Source organism: Boleophthalmus pectinirostris, unplaced genomic scaffold (assembly GCF_026225935.1).
Source record: "Boleophthalmus pectinirostris isolate CB_2022bp ecotype Guang Dong unplaced genomic scaffold, ASM2622593v1 HiC_scaffold_192, whole genome shotgun sequence".
In the NCBI taxonomy this organism is placed as follows: Eukaryota; Metazoa; Chordata; class Actinopteri; order Gobiiformes; family Gobiidae; genus Boleophthalmus; species Boleophthalmus pectinirostris.
This window is the reverse complement of record NW_026571141.1, coordinates 1-25,000: the sequence shown is the minus strand read 5'-3', so window position 1 is coordinate 25,000 and position 25,000 is coordinate 1. Positions and strand designations below refer to the sequence as shown.

The window sequence follows — 25,000 nt, the reverse complement described above, 5'->3', positions numbered from 1 at the left end:
AATGGGAGAGTGGGTGAGAAGGATAAAAAGATGAACAAAGAAAGCATCTGATGTTACTCACCTGGAGCTCTGAAAGTTGAATCTCCAAAGCACCTAGTATTTGACTGGGCAAGAACTATTCTGGCAAACTGGTAAAAAAGAACAGCCTGCCACACCATCTTAATAATTCTAAAACAAAGACAAAAAAAGCATTATTTTTCTGTCTTGTCTACATTTCTATGTAGACAAGCAGGTGCTGACCCTGAACAAAAAAGTTACACAGTGCAGCTTTAATTAATTAAATACTGAATAAGTCAAATATGTTTTATGAATGAAGCTCACTGTATTATAATTCTTTTTTTTATGTTTTTTTTTTTAAGTCAGTCAAATTATTTATATTTTTAAGTTAATCAAACATACATATTGCTACCACAATGATTATTAATTAACTACTACCATTACTACTTAATTAGTCAAATATATATATATATATATATATATATATTATATATATATATATATATATATATATATATATATATATATATATATATATATATATATATATATATATATATATTCATTATTTCTTATTTATATTTTTAAGTCAATCAAACATGCACATATAATACTAATAATAGATAGAGACATACATATAAACACTATAATGATATTATCAACAATATAACTTACCTCTTGTTGGCCATAGTCATGGTTCAGTGTTCCCTGGTGGCCGGCCCCTCTCTGCTCTTAGCATCAGCTGTCCCCTCTTTTATACTGACCTCATTTACATCTTTTAAAAAAAAGTGAACCCAAGGCCTGAGAGAGGAGAGAGAGTTTACAGAGGCTGTCTATGCAGGGTCCATATCACTCATATCACCTGTCAGACCCTCCACAATGCAAGGTGCACATTAAAGCTGTAGTTCACATATATATTACATATATATTTTTGTAGTCATTGTTAAAATTATGTGTTGTATTATCATTTCAAAGGTGTGCATTTCCACCAACAAATAAACAAATGATCGTAAAATACATTCTTAATCCCATTTTCTACTTCACCTTTTCTCTCCTTGAATAGTACTACTACTGCTGTAGCATTTGAGGACTTTTCACCATTCACAGGTTAGTATATTTTCTTTTGAATTGTTTTAGTTGTATTAGTTCTGTTTGTATTTTAAGGCAGATATAAGAAAGGGCCAGGCCAAGAAGAGCATCTGATGTAAAATCTAAAAGACAAATTATAAGGATGTAAACATTAGCATGTTCTCTGGCTGAATTGATGCATCTTGACCACATTTTTGCTTTAACCTGTATTCATCAAAATGATCTGGGCATACACAGTTTATTGGTAAATTTATACAGCAGAAACAATAGTTAAGGCATACTAGTTATTTAGCCATTTAAAGCTGATACTGTAAAAAAGAATTAATACATCAAAAAAAGAACTAGTGTTATGGTATGGTATGACATCCTCTTCATTGTAATAGTTTTGTGTTGGCTGTGTGCTTAAGACCATTCAGGATGAGTGGTGTTGTTAATAATGACTTCTTTGTCTCATCTCCACTCTTATGCCGGGGGCAGCACCTTTTGTGGAGAAATTAGGTCTCCCATATACAGCATCTCAGACTCCCAGAGCTAGTGACACCCTGATGAACAAAACGTCCTACACCAACAACGTCACCTGAACCTCACATGTCCTCAGTCCCCTCAAGGAACAAAAACTGAGAACCACTATTATTACCTGTAATGGGTTACATGGATGGCCCTCAAAGATCACAAAGTTACAAATCTTGTAGCATTAATTAATTGTGTCAAATTAGCTGTTTGTATTTTGTATTTAAGGAGCTAGCTGTGCTTTTGACACCACTTGTGGCAGCAAATGTGGTAGAAGACCTTTCAGAGAAAATAATCAGTGATCTTCCAGAGGACCAAAGGTTCCAGGTTCAAAGGTTGGACCATTTCATCAACAACCACAACAACAGAGCAGAATGAATCTTAGAGGAGGCTTTCCTGTCTACAGAATTCAGCTGGTTCCCCTTGCAGGCTTCAGGCCACAGAGGAGAGACACTTTTGTCCTGGGGGCTCTTTCTCTCCTCAAACTGTTCTGACACAGATCTGCTGACCCTACCTGACCAGTCCTGAAACCTTTGATAGAGACAAAAAGGCCTCTGAAAAGTACAGTACATGGCTATATCTGTATCTCTATCACTCTCTCCCGGTACTCTGTCCTATAGAATACAAACAAAATATCTCATAAATAGGCTACACATTGTATTACATAATACAGCGTAATAGTATATATCAAAGAATATTCTGAGATTTACAGCAGAATCAATCAATCAATCAGGCAATCAGTATCACTTTATTTGTTCCCGTGGGGCAATTTAAGCACAATAAACTAGTGCAACTCAATGCTTGGTCTTTATTTCAGACTTGATATGAAAAAAAACAAAACATCCACTCTTGTTTCTCACCTAAAACACCTTAAAACACTTTAATGTTTATATTGTACACAGTCATTCCTCGTTGTCGAACTTGATCTACCTGATATCAAATGGGTAATTCCTCTTTGTTGATATGTCATGTACAGAAATACAGCCTACCATTTGCCTTTATAGCTACACAAAACACTGCTTTTAAGTTCAAATGAACTTGAAGGGGATAAATAGAAATGTTTGCTTATATGTTTGCTTAGGTGATTGCAATAACTTAATGTTAGTACGATTTGGGGAAAAAAATGGTAATACGTGGTGATTGGTAGTTTATGTTGTGAACTCACAGAGGGCCAAATAATGAAATAAGTGAGTTTGAACTTTCTAAGTCCTAAGACCTCAAAGATGAGACTGTTTGTTGGTTCAACACTGTACCATAAGATCTTTCCCTTTCAAACATAAAATATAGATTGGATTCATTGTCAGTTAATTTCCTTTTTTATACTTTGTTCTTCTGTTCTCTTTTTCCATTTACTGTCTCTAGGCACAAAATTCATTATCTCACACACGTGTATTTATAAGATGGCAATGCAAATTACAGTGTGCTGTTCCTTCTGCACTATTGGAGGACGGATTTCCAGAAGAAAGTCGAGGTACAAGGACGCACTATCCCATTGGTGCGTCTCTTTTACGCTAAACGCACCAATCAGAGCAGGATGCGTGCGTAATATCCTCTCCCTTTGATGTCATCACGTGAATCTCTGAATCCACCTGAAGGCTCACAGCATTTGTACTGTATTTAACATCACTGTGACCATAATGTCTGGCCGAGGGAAAACCGGAGGTAAAGCCCGCGCAAAGGCCAAGTCTCGTTCGTCCCGAGCTGGGCTCCAGTTCCCCGTGGGCCGAGTGCACAGGCTGCTGCGCAAAGGCAACTATGCGGAGCGTGTGGGCGCCGGAGCTCCGGTCTATCTGGCGGCTGTACTCGAGTATCTGACCGCTGAGATCCTGGAGCTGGCGGGAAACGCGGCTAGAGACAACAAGAAGACCAGGATCATTCCCCGTCACCTGCAGCTGGCCGTGCGTAACGACGAGGAGCTCAACAAACTGCTCGGGGGTGTGACCATCGCCCAGGGAGGCGTACTGCCCAACATCCAGGCTGTTCTGCTGCCCAAGAAAACCGAGAAACCGGCCAAGAGCAAGTAAAGCCTGATACAGGTGAAATACTGGACATATCTACCCCTTCATCAGATCCACAGAGTTTAATTCATGGACAAAACTATCTACAATTTGGAACATAATCCCGTTTGTTGGGACTGTTCGCAGGCAGCTCAGTCGCCTCTCCTTCGGAAGATGGAGTCGGTCTCCTCAAAAGAAAAACGATTCACACGGAATCTGGACCAAAATCTGGTGATGGAGGGGTTTTTGTTTCGCGTTGCTGCTAAATGTTGTTACTGTGATTTTGTGTGATGTGGTTTAAATAAATTTTATGATGCAGGACCAGTACGCTGACGTGTAATGTATTTTTTGTTTTTCATCCAGGTGCTCAGCGAGAGGCACAAAGAGGGGGCAATAGAACTGATAGCAGTGATTAATTATAGGTTAATAACATTTTATTACATTTTGTGTGCATGCAATTATTGTATTCATATATCTTTATGGCAACTCAATGGGCTATTTGTGCAAAATTTATGGTTGCATTTGTTGATAAGTTATCAATTAACACAGACAAAAACCATACCATACTTTTATTTGAACATAAAAATATATAACATTTTAAACAAAAATAAAAAAGCTAAATAATGAAACATGGTCCACAAAAACCATGACAGAGATTCAAATGAAAAGCAGCATGGAATGAAAAAGACAACATTTCTCTCTTCTTACTGAACTGAAATAACAATTAAAAAAGTGCTCAGTTGTATAAGTTTGTGGTCCAACGGTATTTTATCATGTGGGCATTTATAACTCTGACCTTGTACGGACTGCATTTCTGTGTGAATGTTCATGCTTATTTTAGAACAGGACAATGGAGCAGAACAGAGCTCCTTAATCCACTTCCTCAATAGTTGGTCCAGCGTTGCCTCCGCCCGATGGAGCACCGCCAGCCCCTGGGAAGCCCCCTGGCATTCCACCTGGCATCCCACCTGGCATCCCCCCGGCACTCTGGTACAGCTGAGTGATGATGGGGTTACACACCTTCTCCAGTTCCTTCTGCTGATGTTCATATTCATCCTTCTCAGCAGTCTGTAACACAATGACAACAGATGATTAATACTCAGAATTTATTTTGACTGAGGAATGTTTTTGTATTTAAGATCTTACCTGGTTCTTGTCCAGCCAGCTGATGACTTCATTGCACTTGTCCAGAATCTTCTGTTTGTCTTCATCACTGATCTTACCGGCCAGTTTCTCATCCTCCACAGTGGACTTCATGTTGAAGGCGTACGACTCCAGTCCGTTCTTTGCAGCCACTTTGTCACGCTGTACATCGTCTTCTGCCTTGTACTTCTCAGCCTCCTGCACCATGCGCTCAATGTCTTCTTTGCTCAGACGACCTGTTTTTAAAAATAAATATTAGATACTGCATCCTTTTATTTTTAAGTTTACCTTCTTCTAACTGAAATAAACTAACCCTTGTCATTGGTGATTGTGATTTTATTCTCCTTTCCGGTGCTCTTGTCCACTGCAGACACATTCATGATGCCGTTGGCATCAATGTCAAAGGTCACCTCAATCTGGGGAACACCACGAGGAGCAGGTGGGATGCCCGTCAGCTCAAACTTGCCCAGCAAGTTGTTGTCCTTTGTCATGGCACGCTCACCTTCGTAAACCTGTGGAACAGAAGAACAATTTTAGAGAAGTTCACGATCACTTTATTCTGTCCGTGCGCAGAGAGCTCTTCGCTCAGACATCCAAGGAAGGGCTGCGCCATCTTTGGCCTTTCGACCTCTGGTGGAAACTACGAATGGCTGGAGTAAACGTCATCACTGCGAGAGCGCACACTGGACTGCGTGAGGAGCCGTACCTGGATGAGCACTCCAGGCTGGTTGTCGGAGTACGTGGTGAAGGTCTGGGTCTGCTTGGTGGGAATGGTGGTGTTACGCTTGATCAGTACGGTCATGACTCCTCCAGCGGTCTCAATGCCCAGAGACAGTGGGGTGACGTCCAGAAGCAGGAGGTCCTGTACGTTCTCAGACTTGTCCCCGCAGAGGATAGCGGCCTGGACAGCTACAAAACAAAGACCACGTTACACATTTGGTCATTCACAGTTCAAGCACAGCATCAGTTCCCCTTTAACCTACCTGCTCCGTAGGCCACAGCTTCATCTGGGTTGATGCTCTTGTTGAGTTCCTTCCCATTGAAGAAGTCCTGGAGCAGTTTCTGGATCTTGGGGATACGAGTGGAGCCTCCGACCAGCACGATGTCATGGATGGCAGCTTTGTCCATCTTGGCGTCACGGAGAGATTTTTCCACTGGGTCCAGGGTTCCCCTGAAGAGGTCAGCATTGAGCTCCTCGAAGCGAGCCCTAGTGATGGAGGTGTAGAAGTCCACACCTTCGTACAGGGAGTCAATCTCAATACTGGCCTGGGTGCTTGAAGACAGTGTACGCTTCGCCCTCTCACAGGCTGTACGCAGACGACGCACTGCCCTCTTGTTGTCGCTGATGTCCTTCTTGTACTTTCTCTTGAACTCCGCAATGAAGTGGTTGACCATGCGGTTGTCGAAGTCTTCCCCTCCGAGGTGAGTGTCTCCAGCAGTGGATTTGACCTCAAAAATGCCATCTTCAATGGTCAAGATTGACACGTCGAAAGTGCCACCACCAAGGTCAAAGATCAGCACGTTCCTCTCAGCGCCCACCTAATACACATTTATAATGAGAATTTGAAACTACACAACTTAGTAACTACATTACTTACAGCTTTAATTAAGCATGAACAAACACTGACTTCATAATCGACAAATGGATAATAAATTAGGCTTGGTAAATAAAGGGTTAGGTGTACATTATTATGGTATTAATTAAGTAGCTACTAAGCTTGAATCATTCATTTGTTCATTATAAGTAAAGTCTTTGTTCATGGCTAATTAAGGTGTGGTTAATATAAAGTTTTAACAATACACTATAAAGAATACTGCACTTCTTTATTCAGGACTGTTACCTTCTTGTCCAGGCCATAAGCAATAGCTGCAGCAGTGGGCTCATTGATGATACGAAGGACATTAAGGCCAGAGATGGTGCCAGCGTCCTTTGTAGCCTGACGCTGGGAGTCATTGAAGTAGGCAGGTACAGTGATAACGGCATTGGACACAGACTAGAAAATGAAGAATTAAGGAATTATTAGCTATTTATCAAATCAAATATGTATTGAGGTCAATTATTGTGCAATAAAACTCTATTTAGTCTACTTACTTTTCCGAGATAAGCTTCTGCAATCTCCTTCATCTTTGTCAGCACCATGGAAGAAATCTCCTCTGGGTAGAATGTTTTTGTGTCACCTTTGTACTCCACCTGCATTTTGGGGCGTCCACTGTCACTGATGATGGTAAAAGGCCAGTGCTTCATATCAGACTGAACAACGGGGTCTTCAAAACGTCGGCCAATCAAACGCTTAGCATCTGGAAATGGGAAAATAAGTGTGTATTATGAATAGAGCTGGACCATATATCGCTGGAGATATATTACAATATACATACAGACACACAGAATCACAGTTAATTTCTATGATAAAGTCTAGAGAAACACACAAATCTTGCAAATTCAGGCCGAGTTCTTTTCTCTCTGTTCCACCTTGTGATGTCATGTGGATACAGGAAATGCTCCACTGTGTTTTTTAAACTCCATACAACCTCACTAGAATAACCACATACCATCACAAAGGTGGAAAAGACCATTTTGAGCTTTGGAGATATTTTCAGACTAATAATAAAGGATTATTCAAACACATGAATGAATGAAACAAAACAAGTCTGGGTATGTTAAAACATAATATTGAAGAAGATAAGATGTAAATAGTGAAAACAGAAATTAAATGATGAGTTAAATATCCCAAAACAAGTACAAATATTATAGAAGCCACCTTAGATCAGCCTTAAATCGTGAAATTATATAGCAAAAAAACATGAATCAGCGGGTTCTGTATGCCACCACAAAAACATGCATGTATAATTAATGCTGACTATCAGATGACACAATTGTAATCCTTACCAAAGACAGTGTTTGTGGGGTTCATAGCAACTTGATTCTTGGCTGCGTCTCCGATCAGCCTCTCTGTGTCTGTGAAGGCCACATAGCTGGGTGTGGTCCTGTTGCCCTGGTCGTTGGCAATGATTTCCACTTTGCCATGCTGGAAGACCCCCACGCAGGAGTAGGTGGTGCCCAGATCAATGCCAACTGCAGCTCCCTTAGACATGGTTTATCTGAATGGAGAAAGGAAGATCATAAAGCAATCATGCACGTTCCATCTTTGGTTATATAATTCTTCATCTCTTTTATAACATACATTTCCTTATTGGTTAAACATTAAATATCATGGCATATTTTTGTACACGTCCTTAGTTATGCAATATTCTTAAGATCAAAATAAAAGTGTTGCAAAAGCTTTATGTAATATAGTGCACTATTGTTGCTAAAATGCAAAAACTAAACATTTAAATAAAAAAAAATAATACAAAAATAGAACGCCCTGTACCATTTTATATAAGCACATGTCATTGTGATTTAAGCCCAAGGAAACGTCTGCAGTCCAGATCCTTCCCCATAAGCAGTTTGCAAAATCCATCCTGCTGTATGATGCTATTTATGTGCTAATTCCCGGATCACTACTCTGTAAATCCTAAACAGTCCATATGGTTTGAGAAATATATTCGTATTTTAGGTATCAACCCTCATAGCAGACTTCTAGAAACTTCTCTCAGAAATGCTGTATGATAACAAGGCGCCCACGAGGATAAAACGCGTATTTTTTAACTATAGCCGACAATCCTAAATGCTAACAATATAAACGTATACTAATGTGATTCCTACCTGGTAAACGTCGCTTGTCCCGATTTCACAAGCCAACACGCCTCTCTTGTGTCTAGGAATAATATGAAAACGCAGAGAAAAATAGCGGATTATGAGTAGAGTCGTGCCAAAAGCCAGCGCGCTTCAGCCAATCAGCGCGCAGGGCGGGCGGGCCGCTGCGCTTCTAGCACTTTCTGGATCAAATCTGCGCGCAGGGATTGGCTCAGAGCTCTGCGGTCTTCCTGAGTGGAGCTGATGTCAGAAGGAGCTGGAAGTTCTAGGGCTTTCCATCAGCTGCATGAGGCATGTACTATTGCTGTTTGGAATAATATCGTAGACTTAGTGCTGTTATGTTGCCGATCATTTAAAGGGGCACTGCATGTAGGTTAACATTTCTGGTGAAGGGTCTGCCATCTGCTTGTCTTGGAGATGTTATTGCTTTACCTGGAATATACCACTTTATGACATTAAGCTTATCTAAGTTATATCAGTGGTAGCAAGTATGTGACACCACCTGGTCAAAGTCAGCTTACAGTATAAAGCAGTAAAATTCAGTATTTAATATAATATAATATAATATAATAAATATAATATAGTATTAGAGACTGTAGTGCCCAAGCCTTTTTGTTTGTACAACTGCAATTTTAAGGAATTATAGTTTTAAAAAAGTATTACAATCTCCAATGCCTAAACCTCCATATAGAAGACACATACAAGTTTTTGTCATAATATGGATGGCAGGGCCTCATGTGAAAGCTCAGAACCTCCAGAATTCCCTCACTATAGCTGCAGAGGCTGCACTAACACTGATTCATGATTGGCTGCATGTGCTGGGGTTTAGCAGCCATTCAGATCAGAGAAAGCCATTTTAGGTTTAAACTAGCAGGATTTCTGAATTGAAACTGGCACCCCAAATAAGAGACTCACGTGAGGCTCACTCTTCTCTCTGGATTATCATCTTTAGAACCAAAATACCAAATTATAACATACATAGCCCATCATGTCTAATGTTTTTGTAATAATAAATAAATAAGGGTTAGAATTGTTTTCAGTAAAGCACTTTTGAACATGTTTATCATTTGAGGACAGATAGGTCAAGTGCATGCAATTTATTATATAGCCTTAAACATGCAGACCTATAGATTTTCCTGAGACAGACTACTGAGTTTATGCATATGTAATCTTTGTGTGACTATGAAAGTCACAGGAACTATTGACATGGCTCTCTTCTGAGTGATTGCAGAGTCATTTTATAATAACTGTGAGTGACAACCTGTTTTCTTAAGGTGTGGATCATATCAACTAAGTATTTGACTTGTACTTTGGCACGTAGTGAAGAGGTCATGTTACTACAGGCACAGTTGGCTGGATCCTCTCACTTTCATTTCACATTAGGCCTAGCAGTAGCATCATTTTAAGTGATTCGTGTTAGACAGTAGTCTGTTTGATAAACAACACAATGGACACACACAGTGCATGTAGCATGTTTGCCTCACAGCAAGAAAGTTCCTGGTATGTCTCTTGGCCACCTTGGACTTTCTGTGTGGGGTTTTCTTGTTTCTCACTGTTTCTAGGAGGGTGTCTTCTGGGCACTCCAGTTTCTCCATCAACCCAAAACATGCCCCATAGGTAAAATCCTCCAGCTGAAATAGTCCTGACTAAGCCTAGCTCAAGATCTGGAGATGGGTCCCTGGGCACTGTGGCAGGATGAGTCAAATGCAGAGGACAAATATCCGTACAGGGGCAAAAAGCATAACTGAATCTGAACCCCAACAACTGATAATTTACTCTTGTGATAAATTCTTCAAAATATAATGCTTCAATTCAACTTCAAGATCTTCATAAATTCTTCCATGAACATAGTGCTTTCAGTGTAGCATGCATTATTACTTCCTACAATGAACAAAACACCAAAAACTTTTCAACTTCACAATCAGATTTTTCACATGATTTCAAAGAAAAGTCTTATAAAAAGATAATGAACAATGACATTTTGACCCCTTGTTGTTTTGTAGGAGTCAGAAGAAGCGAAACTGTGGAAACCACATGGCCGTGATGTCACGGAAGTGCCTGTCCACGACACGGCGGTGCACATTTAAAAGTGAAGAGAAGAGGAACTACAGACTCATATTTGTCTGTGTACCAGTGAGATGGAGAGGAAACTGCAGTTCTGTGTCCTCGTGCTACAGCTACAGGGTGAGTGCTCCTCATCAACACTATTTATTAATTGTTGTGTTTCAGATGACATCATTACATTTGATATAGGGTTTAATACAGACGGGAGACAGCTAAAATTAATATTGGTAAAATGCTGTTTTTGTTGTAATGCAGTGAGTTCTTTGGTCTTGTCAAAAATAGAAATCATCATTATTTGTGCATTTACATTTCTAGATATTTCATGACAAAGTACAATGTTCAGTGTACAATGTACAATGAAGACGATCAATCTGGAAATGTGTCTCTTGTCTCCCGTCTGGGATCATTTCATCAACATTGAACATAATATAACCATCACATACTGGAATCTGAAAACCACAGACATGGATTAATTATAAGTCTGTGATTAACAATAAACAGTTAAAATAATATTATCCTAATAATGCCTCACATATTGTGCTTTATGGTCTTAAAAAAATCATGTGACAGCACCACACTGTAGTCTGATTAGTCTTACATTTTAATTCACTTGATTCTTGGTGGCGGTCATCTCTATAGCCACAGCTGCCCTGGGGTATACAGATGGAAGTGAGGCTGCCAGTCCGACCACCTTCACCAATTAATCACACATAACACTGATACTAGGCAAGGTAATTGAAGTGTCTTGGTCAGGGACACAACAACAATATATCCATTGGTTGAAGCGGGGATTCGGATTGCTGATTCTCGGGTTGGTGGGCTTTAATCACTGAGTCCCTTCCTAAATACAGAATAATATTCTCATAATTTATTGAGTAACATTTAAAAATTGATAAGGCTAATTACATACCATTGATTACACCTTTGTACTTGTTACTGAAGTTATGTAATTCTGTGATATTTGTGATTCTAAATTAGATATTGAACCACTTTTGACATATTTAACATATCCTATAGTTGTACAGTATTGTATGGTAAATCCACGATAATGCATAATTAGTCACTCCACATGTGAATATATTTTTAGCTTAATGAAAATTCCAAGCATGTTGTCTCCTATTTATCACATAGAAATGAAAATTATATATACAATTCATAATTATGAAATGTTTACTCAGTATACAAACATACCTTTACGTTTTGTTTCATTCACACATATTTAGTTTGACTACATCTCCAAAGCTCAAAATGCTCTGTTGCACTTCGTGATGTCATAAAGTGTAGTTTTGTTCTGTAGAGATAGGCAATTCCAGATCTGAAATTATCCAGATGATTCAGAGTAGAGTACACAGTGACATCACAAGGTGTATGTTCTGTTTGAAAGAAGAACACAGCCCAAATATGCTGGGTTGTAGTGTTAAAAAAAAGACAATAGTGTAATATGTGCCCTTTAAGCAGACATGATTTATTGTGTCATTTTAGGCATTTCCAGCAGTGGTATTTTTATTTCACACAATGTAAAGTTCAGTATCTAGTCCACCCACCTGTGTGAAAAGTGTAATTTTATTTACCGGTGTCAAGATGCCCCCATAGGAAAACGACCAAACCAGAGCAGTTTATGTCACCCCCATTTTTTTCTGTCAGGCTGAAGCTGACCACATAGTTTCCTTTCACACGCTTGATACAATATGGAGGGGGGCTTTATGTTCCTTTCACTTTTTTTATATAAGCCATTTGTAGTGGTAGGAATTGATGAGTCATTTTGTACCTTAACCTCTTAACAGTTTTGAGTGGTCATCTTTGGTGCTTTTGGTTGCCTTTCCCTTGAGAGGCAAAGGGGACCCACATGTGCAATTATAATGTTGTTTCCTCATCAAAAACATACCTGAAGTTGTGTATAACATGGCTAAAAGTTTACAAGATTGAGTTTTGTGTAATATACGACTTTTTAAATGTGTGTTACTATTTTTGACATTTATCTGCTCCCTGTTTGTGCTACTGCAGTACATGTTAATTTTTTTTCTGGTCTGAGGGCAAACTTGTGCACTTTCTAAAACTATTACTTGACATAAAAACAAATATTAATCACTTGTAATGCACTTTTCATCCTCTTAACGCACTAGCTGTATTACTCACTCACTTCACACTGCAGGTAAACTAAGATTGAAGCCACAACTGCCCTGGGGTAAACTGATAGTGAGGCTGCCAATCTGCACCATCTAGCCCACAACCAGTCACTCACACGCACACTACATTCAAATTAGGCAAGGTGTTTCTCTCAAGATGAATAGTTTAAGTGCCGAGGCGGACAGAGTCAGGGGAGTAGGTAGGGTGGGGGACAAAGGGGTCTGTTGTCCCAGGCACCAGGGTTTTAGGGGCCCAGGATTGGATTGAGGCTTCTTCTTCTTGGACGAGCAGCCAAAAAGTGTACTGTCAGGATGTTTAAGATATGATTTATATTTTAAAGTTAACGTAATTTGAAAGACAGAATATTAAAATAATCTGGTATTGTAAAAGAGAGTATTTTAAATGAGAAAACTATTCAAATGTAATATTATCAACATGACGCTTTTGTCACTTGTAAACTTACTCACAGTGGGAAGAGTAACCAAAACTTTTACTACTATTACTTCAGTAAAAGTATTACTAAAGAAGAATTAAAAGCATGCTGCTATAAAAATACCCTGAAAAGCACAAGTACAAAAGTTAGTTGAGTAAATGTGATTTAGTTTTACCACCCCTGTATAATTGAGATTAAGGACAATGTGAGTGTGAGAAATGTATGAGGTGGCTGTCATACAAGTAGTGGGAACAGAGTAGCCATTCTTTTGAGTAGAGATGTAACAATAACCAAAATATTGTAATATTGTATTGTCAGAAGTCTCACAATATATTGAACAACAAGTCTCTTTGCTTAAAATCATTGTTATGTAAAACAATGTTCTGTTTAAGTGCAGAATACATGAAGAAATAATTGTTACTAACCATTTTTGAATGTAATAGATAATGACCAAACCAAAGTCTTGTCAAGGCATTTAAAAAAGAAACTATTCACAATTTTGTTAGCCTTCACAAAAATCACAATAAATGTCGTACTGTGACATTCCTAGTTTTGAGGAGTGTGAATATTGTAATATCTGTACTTCAGTGTTTTTAAACATTTTACATTTCTGTTTTCCTCAGTGTCTCTTGCCGTTTGGAAACATCTGACCGTGATAAAAGGTCACACACTACACCTAAGCTGCCCACTCAAAAGCCAGCCCGATGATTACCCCGCCGAGTGGAGGAATCCTGATGGTAATATTATGTTCTTCAACATGCTTCAAGGTGAAAATGATGCAGTCTGTTTTGTGTGCAACAAAGTCCAAATGATCCTTTTTAACGTTGTTTTTTTTGTTTTGTTTTTGTTTTTACTTTACAGGTGTGAAAGATAAACGCTACAGAGTCCAGAAGCTGTCCGAGTCTGAATTCCAAATCAGAATTTCCAATGTTACTTTCAGCGATGGAGGGATATACACCTGCACCCATTACCTCCCCCAAGCTGTAGAAAAGAAAGTGCACATTACAGTGATAGGTCAGTGGTTTTCTATATTTAGATTACATTTTTATATTGTTTTGAATGGGGGCTGAACATCTCATTAACAGAAAATTGATAAAGAAACCATAGGAAAAAAGCTGTAGCCTGCTTCTACATGTATTTTTTTCATATATTCCGAAGAAAAAGTAAACAGTATCACAAATAAATGCTAAATTAGTAATTGTACTGGGCAAATATCACATTCATAAACTAGAATGGTCTCTTTGAAATCAAACATTATCTCAATACATTAATTAGGTAATACAAATACATAAAACTGTGCAATGAGTACAGCTTGAATGGCCCACTCCTTTCTGTTGTTGTTGTATTTACTTTTAATTTTGTAATATGTTCATTGCCAGTATGATGAAACAGAGGTCAAATTGTCAAATGTTGTCATTATTTCTCATCATGTTTCTTATTATAGGCCGGCCGCGAATTGAGTTTACAACCCATAATGAGTGGCTTGTCATCAGATGTACAGCTGCTGCGAATGATGAAGCACCAGGCATCTCCTGGCAGATCAAGAATGGAGTGGAATTTCAAAGTGGTGAGTTTTCACAAAGCCTTTGTGTAAAGTGAAATAAACACACAAAACAATAAAGAAATGTATTTATTTATTTATTTTAGTTAGTTAGTTAATATATAGTCTTGTTTCATTAACTATATGTCAGTGTCCAGTACTTTTGGATAATTCATTAGATTACTGAAAAAGCATCCGTAAATCAGTTTTCTATATTACTTTTTGTTTAATATTGCCATTTGAGTCCTTTATTTGTCCCACAATTTGGAAATTTCAGGATTGCAACCCATAGTTCAAGACCATCAGGAGATTACAAATATGCAACCAAAAATAAAGAGAAACAACTATTATTACCTCCGCCAAGGAGGTTATGTTTTTGCCGGCGTTTGTCTGTTTGTTTGTTTGTTTGTTTGTTTGTTTGTCTGTTAGCAACATAACTCAAAAAGTTATGAACCGATTTTGATGAAATTTTCAGGATTTGTTGGAAATGTGAATTGTGATTTAATTTTGGAGGTGATCCGGAAGAAATCCTGGATTCTGGATCACTTTGAAATTTTAGTTAACATTGTGGTAAATGGGGCCAAAAATTTTGTTTCTCAATATCTTGGTTAATTATTGACCAAACCCCATGAAATTTGACTCAGGGATGGACAATGGGATCCTCTTTCATATTCCAAAGGCTGATCCGGATCTGATCCAGAAGACTGATTTTATCGCAATTTATATAAAAAATGGGGGTAGTCCTTGGCGGAGGTCTGCGCTCTCTGAGTGCTTTTCTATACTATTGTAACTAATATATCAAAACCTAATTAATAATAATTTTTTTTCTCCACAGGCCATCCACAGACCATCCGTGAAGATAAAAAATATGAAGCTATTGAGACCATGTATGTTAAGGCAGCAGAAAGGACCCACTCTCTAAAATGCATTGTTCAGCATCCAGCTTTGCACTCCAAGACACTGCAGGACTTTGTAAAAATTAGACCAAACAGTAAGTACAACCCTGAATGACTTAAAGGTCCTGTTTTACCAAAGATTTACTCTTCTGAGCTTTAAGACATGTTACAATGCCATTTTTATGGTGCTGTGGTTTATTAACCAGATTATTAATTTCCTAGTTATTAATTTCTCTAGTCATGTAGAGGTCATTTTCAAGTTAATAGCTTCCTTTTACCTTTAGTTCAACAAAGATGGATAGAGATTCCAGGGCTGAAATTATCCAAATGATCCTGATGAACATGCATGTTACCGTTTGAGAGAAAAACACATCCTAAATATGCAGGGTTTGTGTGTTAAACATGTGTGACTGAAACAAAACACAACACCTGAAATTTTTTTGATGAGAAAACAACATTACAACATAGATCAGAAAATAGCGTAACATGGAACTGTTAAATGCTAAATTAAGATAACAAAAACAAAAAAGTCTGGTACCATTACACATATTTTCCTCATGACATACGTAGGTGGATTAAGAAACTAAGCTAAAAATCCCTTCTAATGGTCTACTTCCTCTTTTATAAATTCAAGAGATTTCTAAAAACAGATGTGTGAATCACCTAATTCGTTGTCATAAAATAGGGTGCACTTTCAGTTTGATTTTCTGTATCAAAGCATAAATAATGTGGAATTTTGTGTTTTTGAACAGAAAGAAAACAACATCCGAAAACTACCATCTCAGCAAAAACAACACCAACTCCAGCAACTATAAGAGAACCAACTGCTGTCCAATTCCCCACAACACCAAAAGAGGAGCTTACGTCAGATTTTTCTACCATTGTTCCACAGTTTAGTACAGGTAAATTTGGAGATATTTACAAAGGAATCTTAATATTTTCCGACTAACTTGGTATCACTATTCAGATGATATAATGTCAATCCTACATAAATGTGTTAAAAATGACCTTGAAGTGTATTAGTTGAAGTTTACTTACAAATAAATGTTAAATTACTGTAAAATTACTCACAAAAGTACCAAATTAACACTTTATACCTTTAACTTACTTATTTATTTCATTTTCATTCTTTTATTCATTTTATTACTAACAATATACAATTTCTTTTACTGTGTGGTAGCACGTATCAATTCTTCTTTAGTATCAAAATCCAGATTTAAATTTGTATGGATGGGCTAAGTGTAGGTTTATAAAGTTCTAGTAATAAAATTCATGTACTTTCTTAAAATCAATAATACAACTATTGGATTTTTGTGTGTGTGTGTGTGTGTCTTATACAGGAATGAAAAATACTACAAAAAACACAACAACTCAACAAACAACTCTACCCACAACAGAAGAGAAAACTACTGAACCAGTCTCTACAACAGAAAAACAGGATCTAACTTCAGAGTTTTCTAGAAACATTACACAGTTTAGTACAGGTGAGCATACATAGAAATATTTTTTACATTTCACATCCTTTCTTATGAGAAATAATGCTAATGATAAAAGTTAAAAAGACAAAAAATGACTCAAGATTTTTTCCTCATGTTGATTGACCTTTATTTCTGACATTACAGACTTTTAATTATTGCAATTTAATCTAAAAATTGTACATTTTGCTCCTTTAAAATCTGAACTCTTCTTCAAATCACATGCTTACTGACAAGGGATTGACTGTAGATCTCTCCATTAAAAAAAAACAACAAGCTGACCATTGACAACTACAAATTTCTAACTCTTGATCTCGATTAAAATTTGATTATTACAGCCCTAATTTTGGCAGTGAGTTTAATTGACACTTTTAAATGACAGCTTTATTGTTCTTACAGATGCCGATGAAACCACAGGGTTCCCTATGAACACTTCTCAATTCAACAGCAGTGGTAAATATATTTTATACAATTGAAAGTACATAAAATGCTCCATATAACCATATATAGACATGAAGAAACAATGTCACACCACCAGCACACATTACCATACATAGCACCACATAAAGGGTTTCCTGTGTGAGGCGTTTCAGAAAGACTTCATGCACCAAGTTTTCAATTTTAACTCATAATAACTTCATAGTGGTGACAGGTCTAAACTGAAATTACTAGCCTGTAAGAGACATCATGCTTTTTTCTTTACATTGTATTATTGTATTACTATTGTATCAAAACTTTACAAATCGATATTAAAACAAGTATCGAAACTAAATACTCATTTGAACAAGTATCGAAAAGTACCAAAAAAACCCCAAACAAAACAAACAAACAAACAAACACATAAGACGCAGTTGGTCCTTTCTTGAATAGTTTTACGTTGGACTGGATCTTTAGTGTTATAAGACCACGTAATATGAAAGAAACTTCTATGCTGAAAAGAGTGTTTTATCAACGTCCTGGTATTGAAATTGGCCAGTCTTTTCCTTACTAGTATCCAGATCTATTTTAATACCATCACAATCCTATTACAATGCTTTACACATTTCTTATATTTACAAATAAATACAAGTGATGCCATTAAATTGAATATTTTCTCTTTGTTAGAATTCTCAACGGTAGAATCAACCACTCAAAGAAGCGGAATATTGAACACTACAGGCAATTGTAAGTTCTTTGTTGACATCTAGTGCTGTACATTGGGAACTACAAGTAGTCACAGATTCACATTGAAAGGTCTGTTTTTTCTTCATCAAGCTAATTCTGTCTCTGTTTTTGAAGGGCTCACAGTGAACATTTCCTCCAATGAAACAACGAATAACAGTACAGGTAGAGTAATCAGTTTTTCTTCTAAAAATACAATGAAACAGGTGTCAACATGAGTATAGCCTAATATTATATTTACAATGTATTTTGACAGAGCGTGACTTTGATAGGGAAAAGCAGGAAGGAAAAGAGGGAAATGCGGCTCTTCTCATCTTCCTGATCACTTGCCTTATGATTGGACTTTTGGTGGTCGTTACATTTATTGGCATCAAACTGAGGAGAGCACATCTCATCTGGAAACGTGGTACATAAAATACCATCTCTCAATCTAGCATCAAATCTACACTACTACACTACCAGTCAAAAGCTTGGATACACGCTCTCATTCAGTGTATTTTTTTCTTTTTCATTTTTACTACATTTTAGATAATACATCAAATACATCAAATATATGAAGCAAGATAAGGCAAAGAGTGTCTGCTTTTGAGAATTTGAATAAAAAACAGTCATTTATGTGTTGTTTACGTATATAATTCCATATATCTTGCTTCATATATTTGATGTCTTCTGTATGTAGAATGTAGAAAGTAGTAGACATAAAGAAAAACACAACACTTTTGACTGATAGTGTTCAAAAAGTGAAATTACTGAAAACATTGTATGTTGAAATTTCTGTCATTTTTAACAGAGAATGATGACACGGACACATCTGAAGCCAGCAATAAATCAAAATCAAGCCAAGAGGAGAAAAACACCCAAAGGAGAAGAGGTGAGTAACCTGGTCACCCATTAAGGTTTAAACGTTATTTTACTCTTAAGATCACATGATGCGATAAATAAATACTTAATGAGGCAGGCACCTTTGTAAACAGCCACAGCTTAGAGTCACATGACATTAATAGAAGTCCTTAGCCGTTGTCAGCTGCCAGTGACAGCTGTTCCACTTAATTATTGGCAGAGTGAGAATAAGCCAGTGCAGTACAGTGCAGTATTAAGGTATATTCATGTTCTAAATGTCCTATATTACACAAAATTAACTCTTGTCAGTTTTAACCCATGTTATAATGTTGCCACATTGGAAACATACCTGGAGTTGCGCTTTGTTTCATTCTCACATGTTTGAGTAACCCTTTATTAGTAGTCTGTGTACATCTCCAAAGCTCAAAATGGTTTGCTCCACCTTATGATGTCTTGAAGCGGTAGTTTTCAAGTTAACAGCTACCTTTTTCTTTTAGTTCAGTCTAGATTGGCAAGGGTTGAAATTGTCCAAATGATTCTAGTGAAGGTGTGTGGAATTTGTGGAGTTTAAAAACACTGTGGAGCGCTTCTGTATTACCACATGACATCACAAGGTGGAACTGTGTGTTTTTCGTTTGAGAGAGGATCTCAGCCCCTAAATATGCAGGGTTTGTGTGAACATGTGTGAAGCATAAATGTGAGGAATGTGTGTGTTGTCATAGTAAGTGCCAATTCAGAAAAAAGTAGCTGGCCTAAGGAGCAGCTTACTGTGATAACAAAGCCCAGTTTAGAAATCTCAACAAGGGAATCTTTGTGCTGTTATCTCTGTTACATAAAGATTTAAAATAATCATATTTATCATGATAACTGGCAAATAAACACACCCAGTTACCAGAATTAAGGAGAGAAAGTGTTCTAAATGAGTCAGTGGTTGAGCAATATCTTTGTTTGACAGGATTCTTCAACACAGGCCTCACACAGTACGTTGTTCAAGAGCCAACAGTGATCACCTCAGTGACAAACCCAGCTGCCATGACACCTCCAGAGAATATGAGCCATGAACAGAACTCTGCAACACAACAGCCTCCACAGGCACCGCCGAAACCTATAAAGGAAACAGAACTATAATCTTCAAACTTTCATAGGTTCCTTGGTCATGTGTGTTTTCTTGTATAAAAATATTAAAAGTCACAAGAAACACAAATAACTGTAACTGTACTGTACATTATGTATATAGTAGGTTATGCTTTGTTTATTGATTGTATGAGATGAAATAAATTGTATTTTCTTATATGCATTGTCATTGTTTCTGTTTGTTAATAGGTCTAAGTTCAATGCCAGTTCAGTAATAAGGAAATGGGTTTCATAAACTGCAATAACATCATATGATGATTATTATTTTTTTAATAAATAGGCAACAGATAAATAGATATCCATGGATAGGCTACTTTATTGATCCTGAGGAAAATTGCAATATATAGCAATAGCAATAAGAACTCTGGAAATTTAAGGTAATAAATAACTGCAATAACACTTAAAATAAATAAATAAATAAATGAATAGGTAATAGATAGATATATTGATATTTTATTGATACTGAGGAAACTGCAATATATAGCAATAAGTAACTACCATGATATGAATACAGTGCACCCAAAAATCACACACACAAAAGAATATTATGTTCTTTTCTATGTACATATCACGTGATATAACGCATGTGGCATGACTGAAAAAGTGGGAAAGCGGATTGGTCGTGGTTGGTAATAATACAATTCTGAAATGAGTGCGTCATTAAGGAAAATTGTTATGCACTTGGCCCATTCATGACTTATTCATGATAACGTGAGTCAGTATAGCCATTTTCTTTGTGTTTTACCTAAACAAAAACCTACACAATTTATACCTCTCTTTACTGTTAGCAGGTTTCACATTGGTCAAAAATAGGGACACCAGGGACATTTCTTGTATAAAACTGGGGCAAATCACTTGTTTTGCATAAATCCACTGGGACAGGGGACACAGGGTTTAAAACTGGGACTGTCCGGGTAAAAAGAGACGTGTGGTCACTATAAGTGACAGTCCAGGAAACCAAAAGAGACTGTAGCTGCTTACAGTAAACTGAAACATGCGATCAGCGATTAGAAAATTTCACAATGAACCAGGAACATGCAGCAGGAAGTGCCTCTTGGGCGTTGTACGTCATCAATGAAGAGCATCGCCATTGGTCTGTTGGGCGGAAAGAATCCACTAAACTGGATTCTGATTGGTCACTGTGCCGGTTATAAATACAACCTCCATCGCCCGCCCTACCTCCCTTTTCCCTTCTCCAACCGGCAAGGACACAACATCGTCCCCTGTGCACCACGATTCAGCATCAGTTTCATCTCCTGTAACACGATTATTTGGTGAGGCTATGACAAACGTTACTCTTGTATTACTGTACATTTTTGATTTGTGTGTAAAGAATTTCATTAGTTTTGAAGCTAAATGTTAGTTTCATGAGCCCATCGTATCTTTCAGTCAATCTGTGGTTCTAGATTGTGGGTTAAATCGTTTTTGTTTGTTTTTTTGGGGTTTTTTCCCCTTTATCTCCAAGTGTGTGTTTATGTTGTGAGATCGATCCATGAGAGGGATGCTTAGCCGCAGTACATGTGGTGTTAGCTAACAGCAGGTTGGGGGAGGGGGAGTTCTGTCGCTGCGGAATGTTCTGGAACAATCAGCCGCAGCTGCGCACTGGACACATTGTTCACTTCCTCGTGGCTCTTTGTACTTGGTGTATCTTGGTTATTACATCTAAGTATCTTATCTTTTATAGCCTCTTCGATGGCTTTTATGAGGGCTCAATCAGCTACTCACTTTTTCCCTTGATTCCTTTTTGTCCACTTTGATAGGGGAGAAATCAAGCTTCTAGCCATATAAATTGGGTGACCAAAATTGCCAAAGAAACTGACGTCCTCGGTTTTTTTGGTGGTTAATGATAAAATTGTGAAACTAGTACATTATGAAGGAAAATTGTCATGCAGGGACCATTCGTGGCAAACACGTGAGCCAGGATAGTCATTTTCTATGTTTTGATCGTTTTAAGCCACTTTTAGATTTAGACAGACTATTGATCCACAAATGAAATTATTTGAACACAGTAGCTCACATATCACAATAGAATAAGAAACAGCAAAAATATAAATAAAATAAATAAATGATAAAGTAAATTCTTAGTAGCAAAAGATGGGTGTCAAATAAGGCATAATTATACAAATTTGGATGTAAATGTCAAAATGGGAAGATAAACCTTTCTGTATTTTACCTAAACAAATGACAATGCAAGAGTCTTTACTGTTGGCACGTATGAAATTGAACATTTCTTGTCTAAAACTGGGACAAACCAATGGTTTTGGATAAATTGGCTGGGACAGGGGGACGCAGGGTCCAAAACTGGGACTGTCCCGGGTAAATGGGGATGTCTGGTCACTCTACATATAAACTAGAAGGGAACCCTCTTGTCAGTAATAACTAGGATCCAGTCATGATCAATTAAAAAACAAACAAAAAAAAACTTGGATTTAGGGTAAAGCATAGGTGCAGTGCCGATCTCGGAGGCCAAGTTTTATTAAGTTGGATTCAAATCTTACAACACTGGTTTATAAAATGTCATGTGAGATGAGTCTAGTTTAACACGCTCCTCCCCCCCCCCCCCCCCCCCCCCCCTTTCCTAGTAACTATGTCAAAGGGACCAGCAGTCGGCATTGATCTGGGGACTACCTACTCCTGCGTGGGGGTCTTCCAGCATGGCAAAGTTGAAATCATCGCCAACGACCAGGGCAACAGGACCACACCCAGCTATGTGGCCTTCACAGACACAGAGAGGCTGATCGGAGATGCAGCCAAGAATCAAGTTGCTATGAACCCCACAAACACTGTCTTTGGTAAGCACCGTTGATTCATTTGACCCATTAAATCACTGTGATGAAGCTTATATTGCCATTCGTAGTTTCCACCGGAGGCTTATTGCCAAAGATGGTTTAATTCTTCCTTGGATGTCTGAGTGATCTCCTTAGTCACTTTAAAACATTTGGTTTGGTAATTTGTATTAATTAAATGTCGTTTTTGCAGATGCAAAACGTCTCATTGGCCGAAGATTTGATGATGGTGTAGTTCAGTCCGACATGAAACACTGGCCATTTAATGTCATAAACGACAACACCCGCCCTAAAGTTCAGGTGGAGTACAAAGGAGACTTGAAATCCTTCTACCCAGAGGAGATCTCTTCCATGGTGCTGACAAAGATGAAGGAGATTGCTGAAGCCTACCTCGGAAAAGTAAGTTGCAACTGTTACGTAATGACATTTTCGAAGGTGTTGACACTGATTAATTTGGACTTTCCTTTCAGAATGTCTCAAATGCTGTAATCACTGTACCTGCCTACTTCAATGACTCCCAGCGTCAGGCTACAAAGGACGCTGGCACCATCTCTGGCCTTAACGTCCTTCGTATCATCAATGAGCCCACTGCTGCAGCTATTGCTTATGGCCTGGACAAGAAGGTAACAGTCCTGACTAGCATAAATTAAATGGTCTAGTGTGTGTTAAGCATTTAACTACACCTTTTTAAGACTCAAAATTATATTACAATGACTGCTTAGTAGCTGCTAGATACCATATTATATGCCTGACCCTTTAAGTAGTTACCAAGTTTAACTCTTAACTGTTCGTGCTTAACTAAAGCAGTAAAGACTAATAAGTTAATTTTCAAATAATTATGTGTATTAGATGGGCGCTGAGAGGAACGTGCTGATCTTTGACCTTGGTGGTGGCACTTTCGACGTGTCAATCTTGACCATTGAAGATGGCATTTTTGAGGTCAAATCCACTGCTGGAGACACTCACCTCGGAGGGGAAGACTTCGACAACCGCATGGTCAACCACTTCATTACAGAGTTCAAGCGCAAGCACAAGAAGGACATCAGCGACAACAAGAGGGCAGTGCGTCGTCTCCGTACAGCCTGTGAGAGGGCGAAGCGTACACTGTCTTCAAGCACCCAGGCCAGTATTGAGATTGACTCCCTGTACGAAGGTGTGGACTTCTACACCTCCATCACTAGGGCTCGCTTCGAGGAGCTCAACGCTGACCTCTTCAGGGGAACCCTGGAGCCAGTGGAGAAGTCCCTCCGTGACGCCAAGATGGACAAAGCTGCCATCCATGAAATCGTGCTGGTCGGAGGCTCCACTCGTATCCCCAAGATCCAAACTGCTCCAGGACTTCTTCAGCGGGAAGGATCTCAACAAGAGCATCAACCCTGATGAAGCTGTGGCCTACGGAGCAGGTAGGTTAAAGGGGAACTGATGCTGTGCTTGAACTGTGAATGACCAAATGTGTAACGTGGTCTTTGTTTTGTAGCTGTCCAGGCCGCTATCCTCTGCGGGGACAAGTCTGAGAACGTACAGGACCTCCTGCTTCTGGACGTCACCCCACTGTCTCTGGGCATTGAGACTGCAGGAGGAGTCATGACCGTACTGATCAAGCGTAACACCACCATTCCCACCAAGCAGACCCAGACCTTCACCACGTACTCCGACAACCAGCCTGGAGTGCTCATCCAGGTACGGCTCCTCACGCAGTCCAGTGTGCGCTCTCGCAGTGATGACGTTTACTCCAGCCATTCGTAGTTTCCACCAGAGGTCGAAAGGCCAAAGATGGCGCAGCCCTTCCTTGGATGTCTGAGCGAAGAGCTCTCTGCGCACGGACAGAATAAAGTGATCGTGAACTTCTCTAAAAAATTGTTCTTCTGTTCCGCAGGTTTATGAAGGTGAGCGTGCCATGACAAAGGACAACAACTTGCTGGGCAAGTTTGAGCTGACGGGCATCCCACCTGCTCCTCGTGGTGTTCCCCAGATTGAGGTGACCTTTGACATTGATGCCAACGGCATCATGAATGTGTCTGCGGCTGACAAGAGCACTGGAAAGGAGAATAAAATCACAATTACCAACGATAAGGGTTAGTTTCTGTCTAAACGAGGTTAAGGTAAAACTA

At 38.5% G+C, this 25,000-nt stretch overlaps 3 protein-coding genes across 3 annotated transcripts; 2 read left to right on the top strand and 1 right to left on the bottom strand.

Annotated features, from left to right (window-relative positions):
* The first annotated feature begins 3,146 nt into the window (after positions 1–3,146).
* LOC110169049 (histone H2A-like) lies at positions 3,147–3,920 on the top strand. Its single transcript, XM_020934551.2, has one exon. It carries the CDS (start codon positions 3,234–3,236, stop codon positions 3,618–3,620), a length of 387 nt encoding a protein of 128 aa, XP_020790210.1. The 5' UTR covers positions 3,147–3,233; the 3' UTR covers positions 3,621–3,920.
* A 396-nt stretch (positions 3,921–4,316) lies between these two features.
* Positions 4,317–8,590, bottom strand: LOC110169093 (heat shock cognate 71 kDa protein). The gene is made up of 9 exons (XM_020934610.2): positions 8,443–8,590; positions 7,624–7,835; positions 6,829–7,034; positions 6,578–6,730; positions 5,720–6,275; positions 5,443–5,645; positions 5,050–5,248; positions 4,740–4,972; positions 4,317–4,661 (listed from the first exon to the last, which is right to left on the bottom strand). Exons 2-9 carry the CDS (start codon positions 7,826–7,828, stop codon positions 4,464–4,466), a joined length of 1,953 nt encoding a protein of 650 aa, XP_020790269.1. The 5' UTR covers positions 7,829–7,835; positions 8,443–8,590; the 3' UTR covers positions 4,317–4,463.
* A 1,887-nt stretch (positions 8,591–10,477) lies between these two features.
* On the top strand, positions 10,478–24,980 carry LOC110169029 (uncharacterized). Its single transcript, XM_055155065.1, is given in 21 exon segments — positions 10,478–10,617; positions 13,681–13,824; positions 13,919–14,071; positions 14,502–14,624; positions 15,433–15,588; positions 16,246–16,395; positions 16,834–16,977; positions 17,368–17,421; positions 18,073–18,132; positions 18,247–18,294; positions 18,386–18,535; positions 18,920–19,000; positions 19,925–20,094; positions 21,239–21,377; positions 22,686–22,895; positions 23,083–23,288; positions 23,360–23,512; positions 23,739–24,211; positions 24,213–24,292; positions 24,367–24,569; positions 24,766–24,980. Coding segments are annotated over 21 exon segments (3,147 nt in total). The 5' UTR covers positions 10,478–10,571; the 3' UTR covers positions 24,970–24,980.
* The last annotated feature ends 20 nt before the right edge of the window (positions 24,981–25,000 follow it).

Bases quoted from the DNA above. Each gene is read 5' to 3' on its own strand.
- LOC110169093 (XM_020934610.2), bottom strand. From the start codon at position 7,828: ATGTCTAAGGGAGCTGCAGTTGGCATTGATCTGGGCACCACCTACTCC. The intron at 7,035-7,623 runs GTAAGGATTACA...TCCCATTTCCAG, and splicing joins CCCCACAAACACTGTCTTTG to ATGCTAAGCGTTTGATTGGC. The intron at 6,731-6,828 runs GTAAGTAGACTA...TTCATTTTCTAG, and splicing joins CAGAAGCTTATCTCGGAAAA to TCTGTGTCCAATGCCGTTAT.
- LOC110169049 (XM_020934551.2), top strand. From the start codon at position 3,234: ATGTCTGGCCGAGGGAAAACCGGAGGTAAAGCCCGCGCAAAGGCCAAG.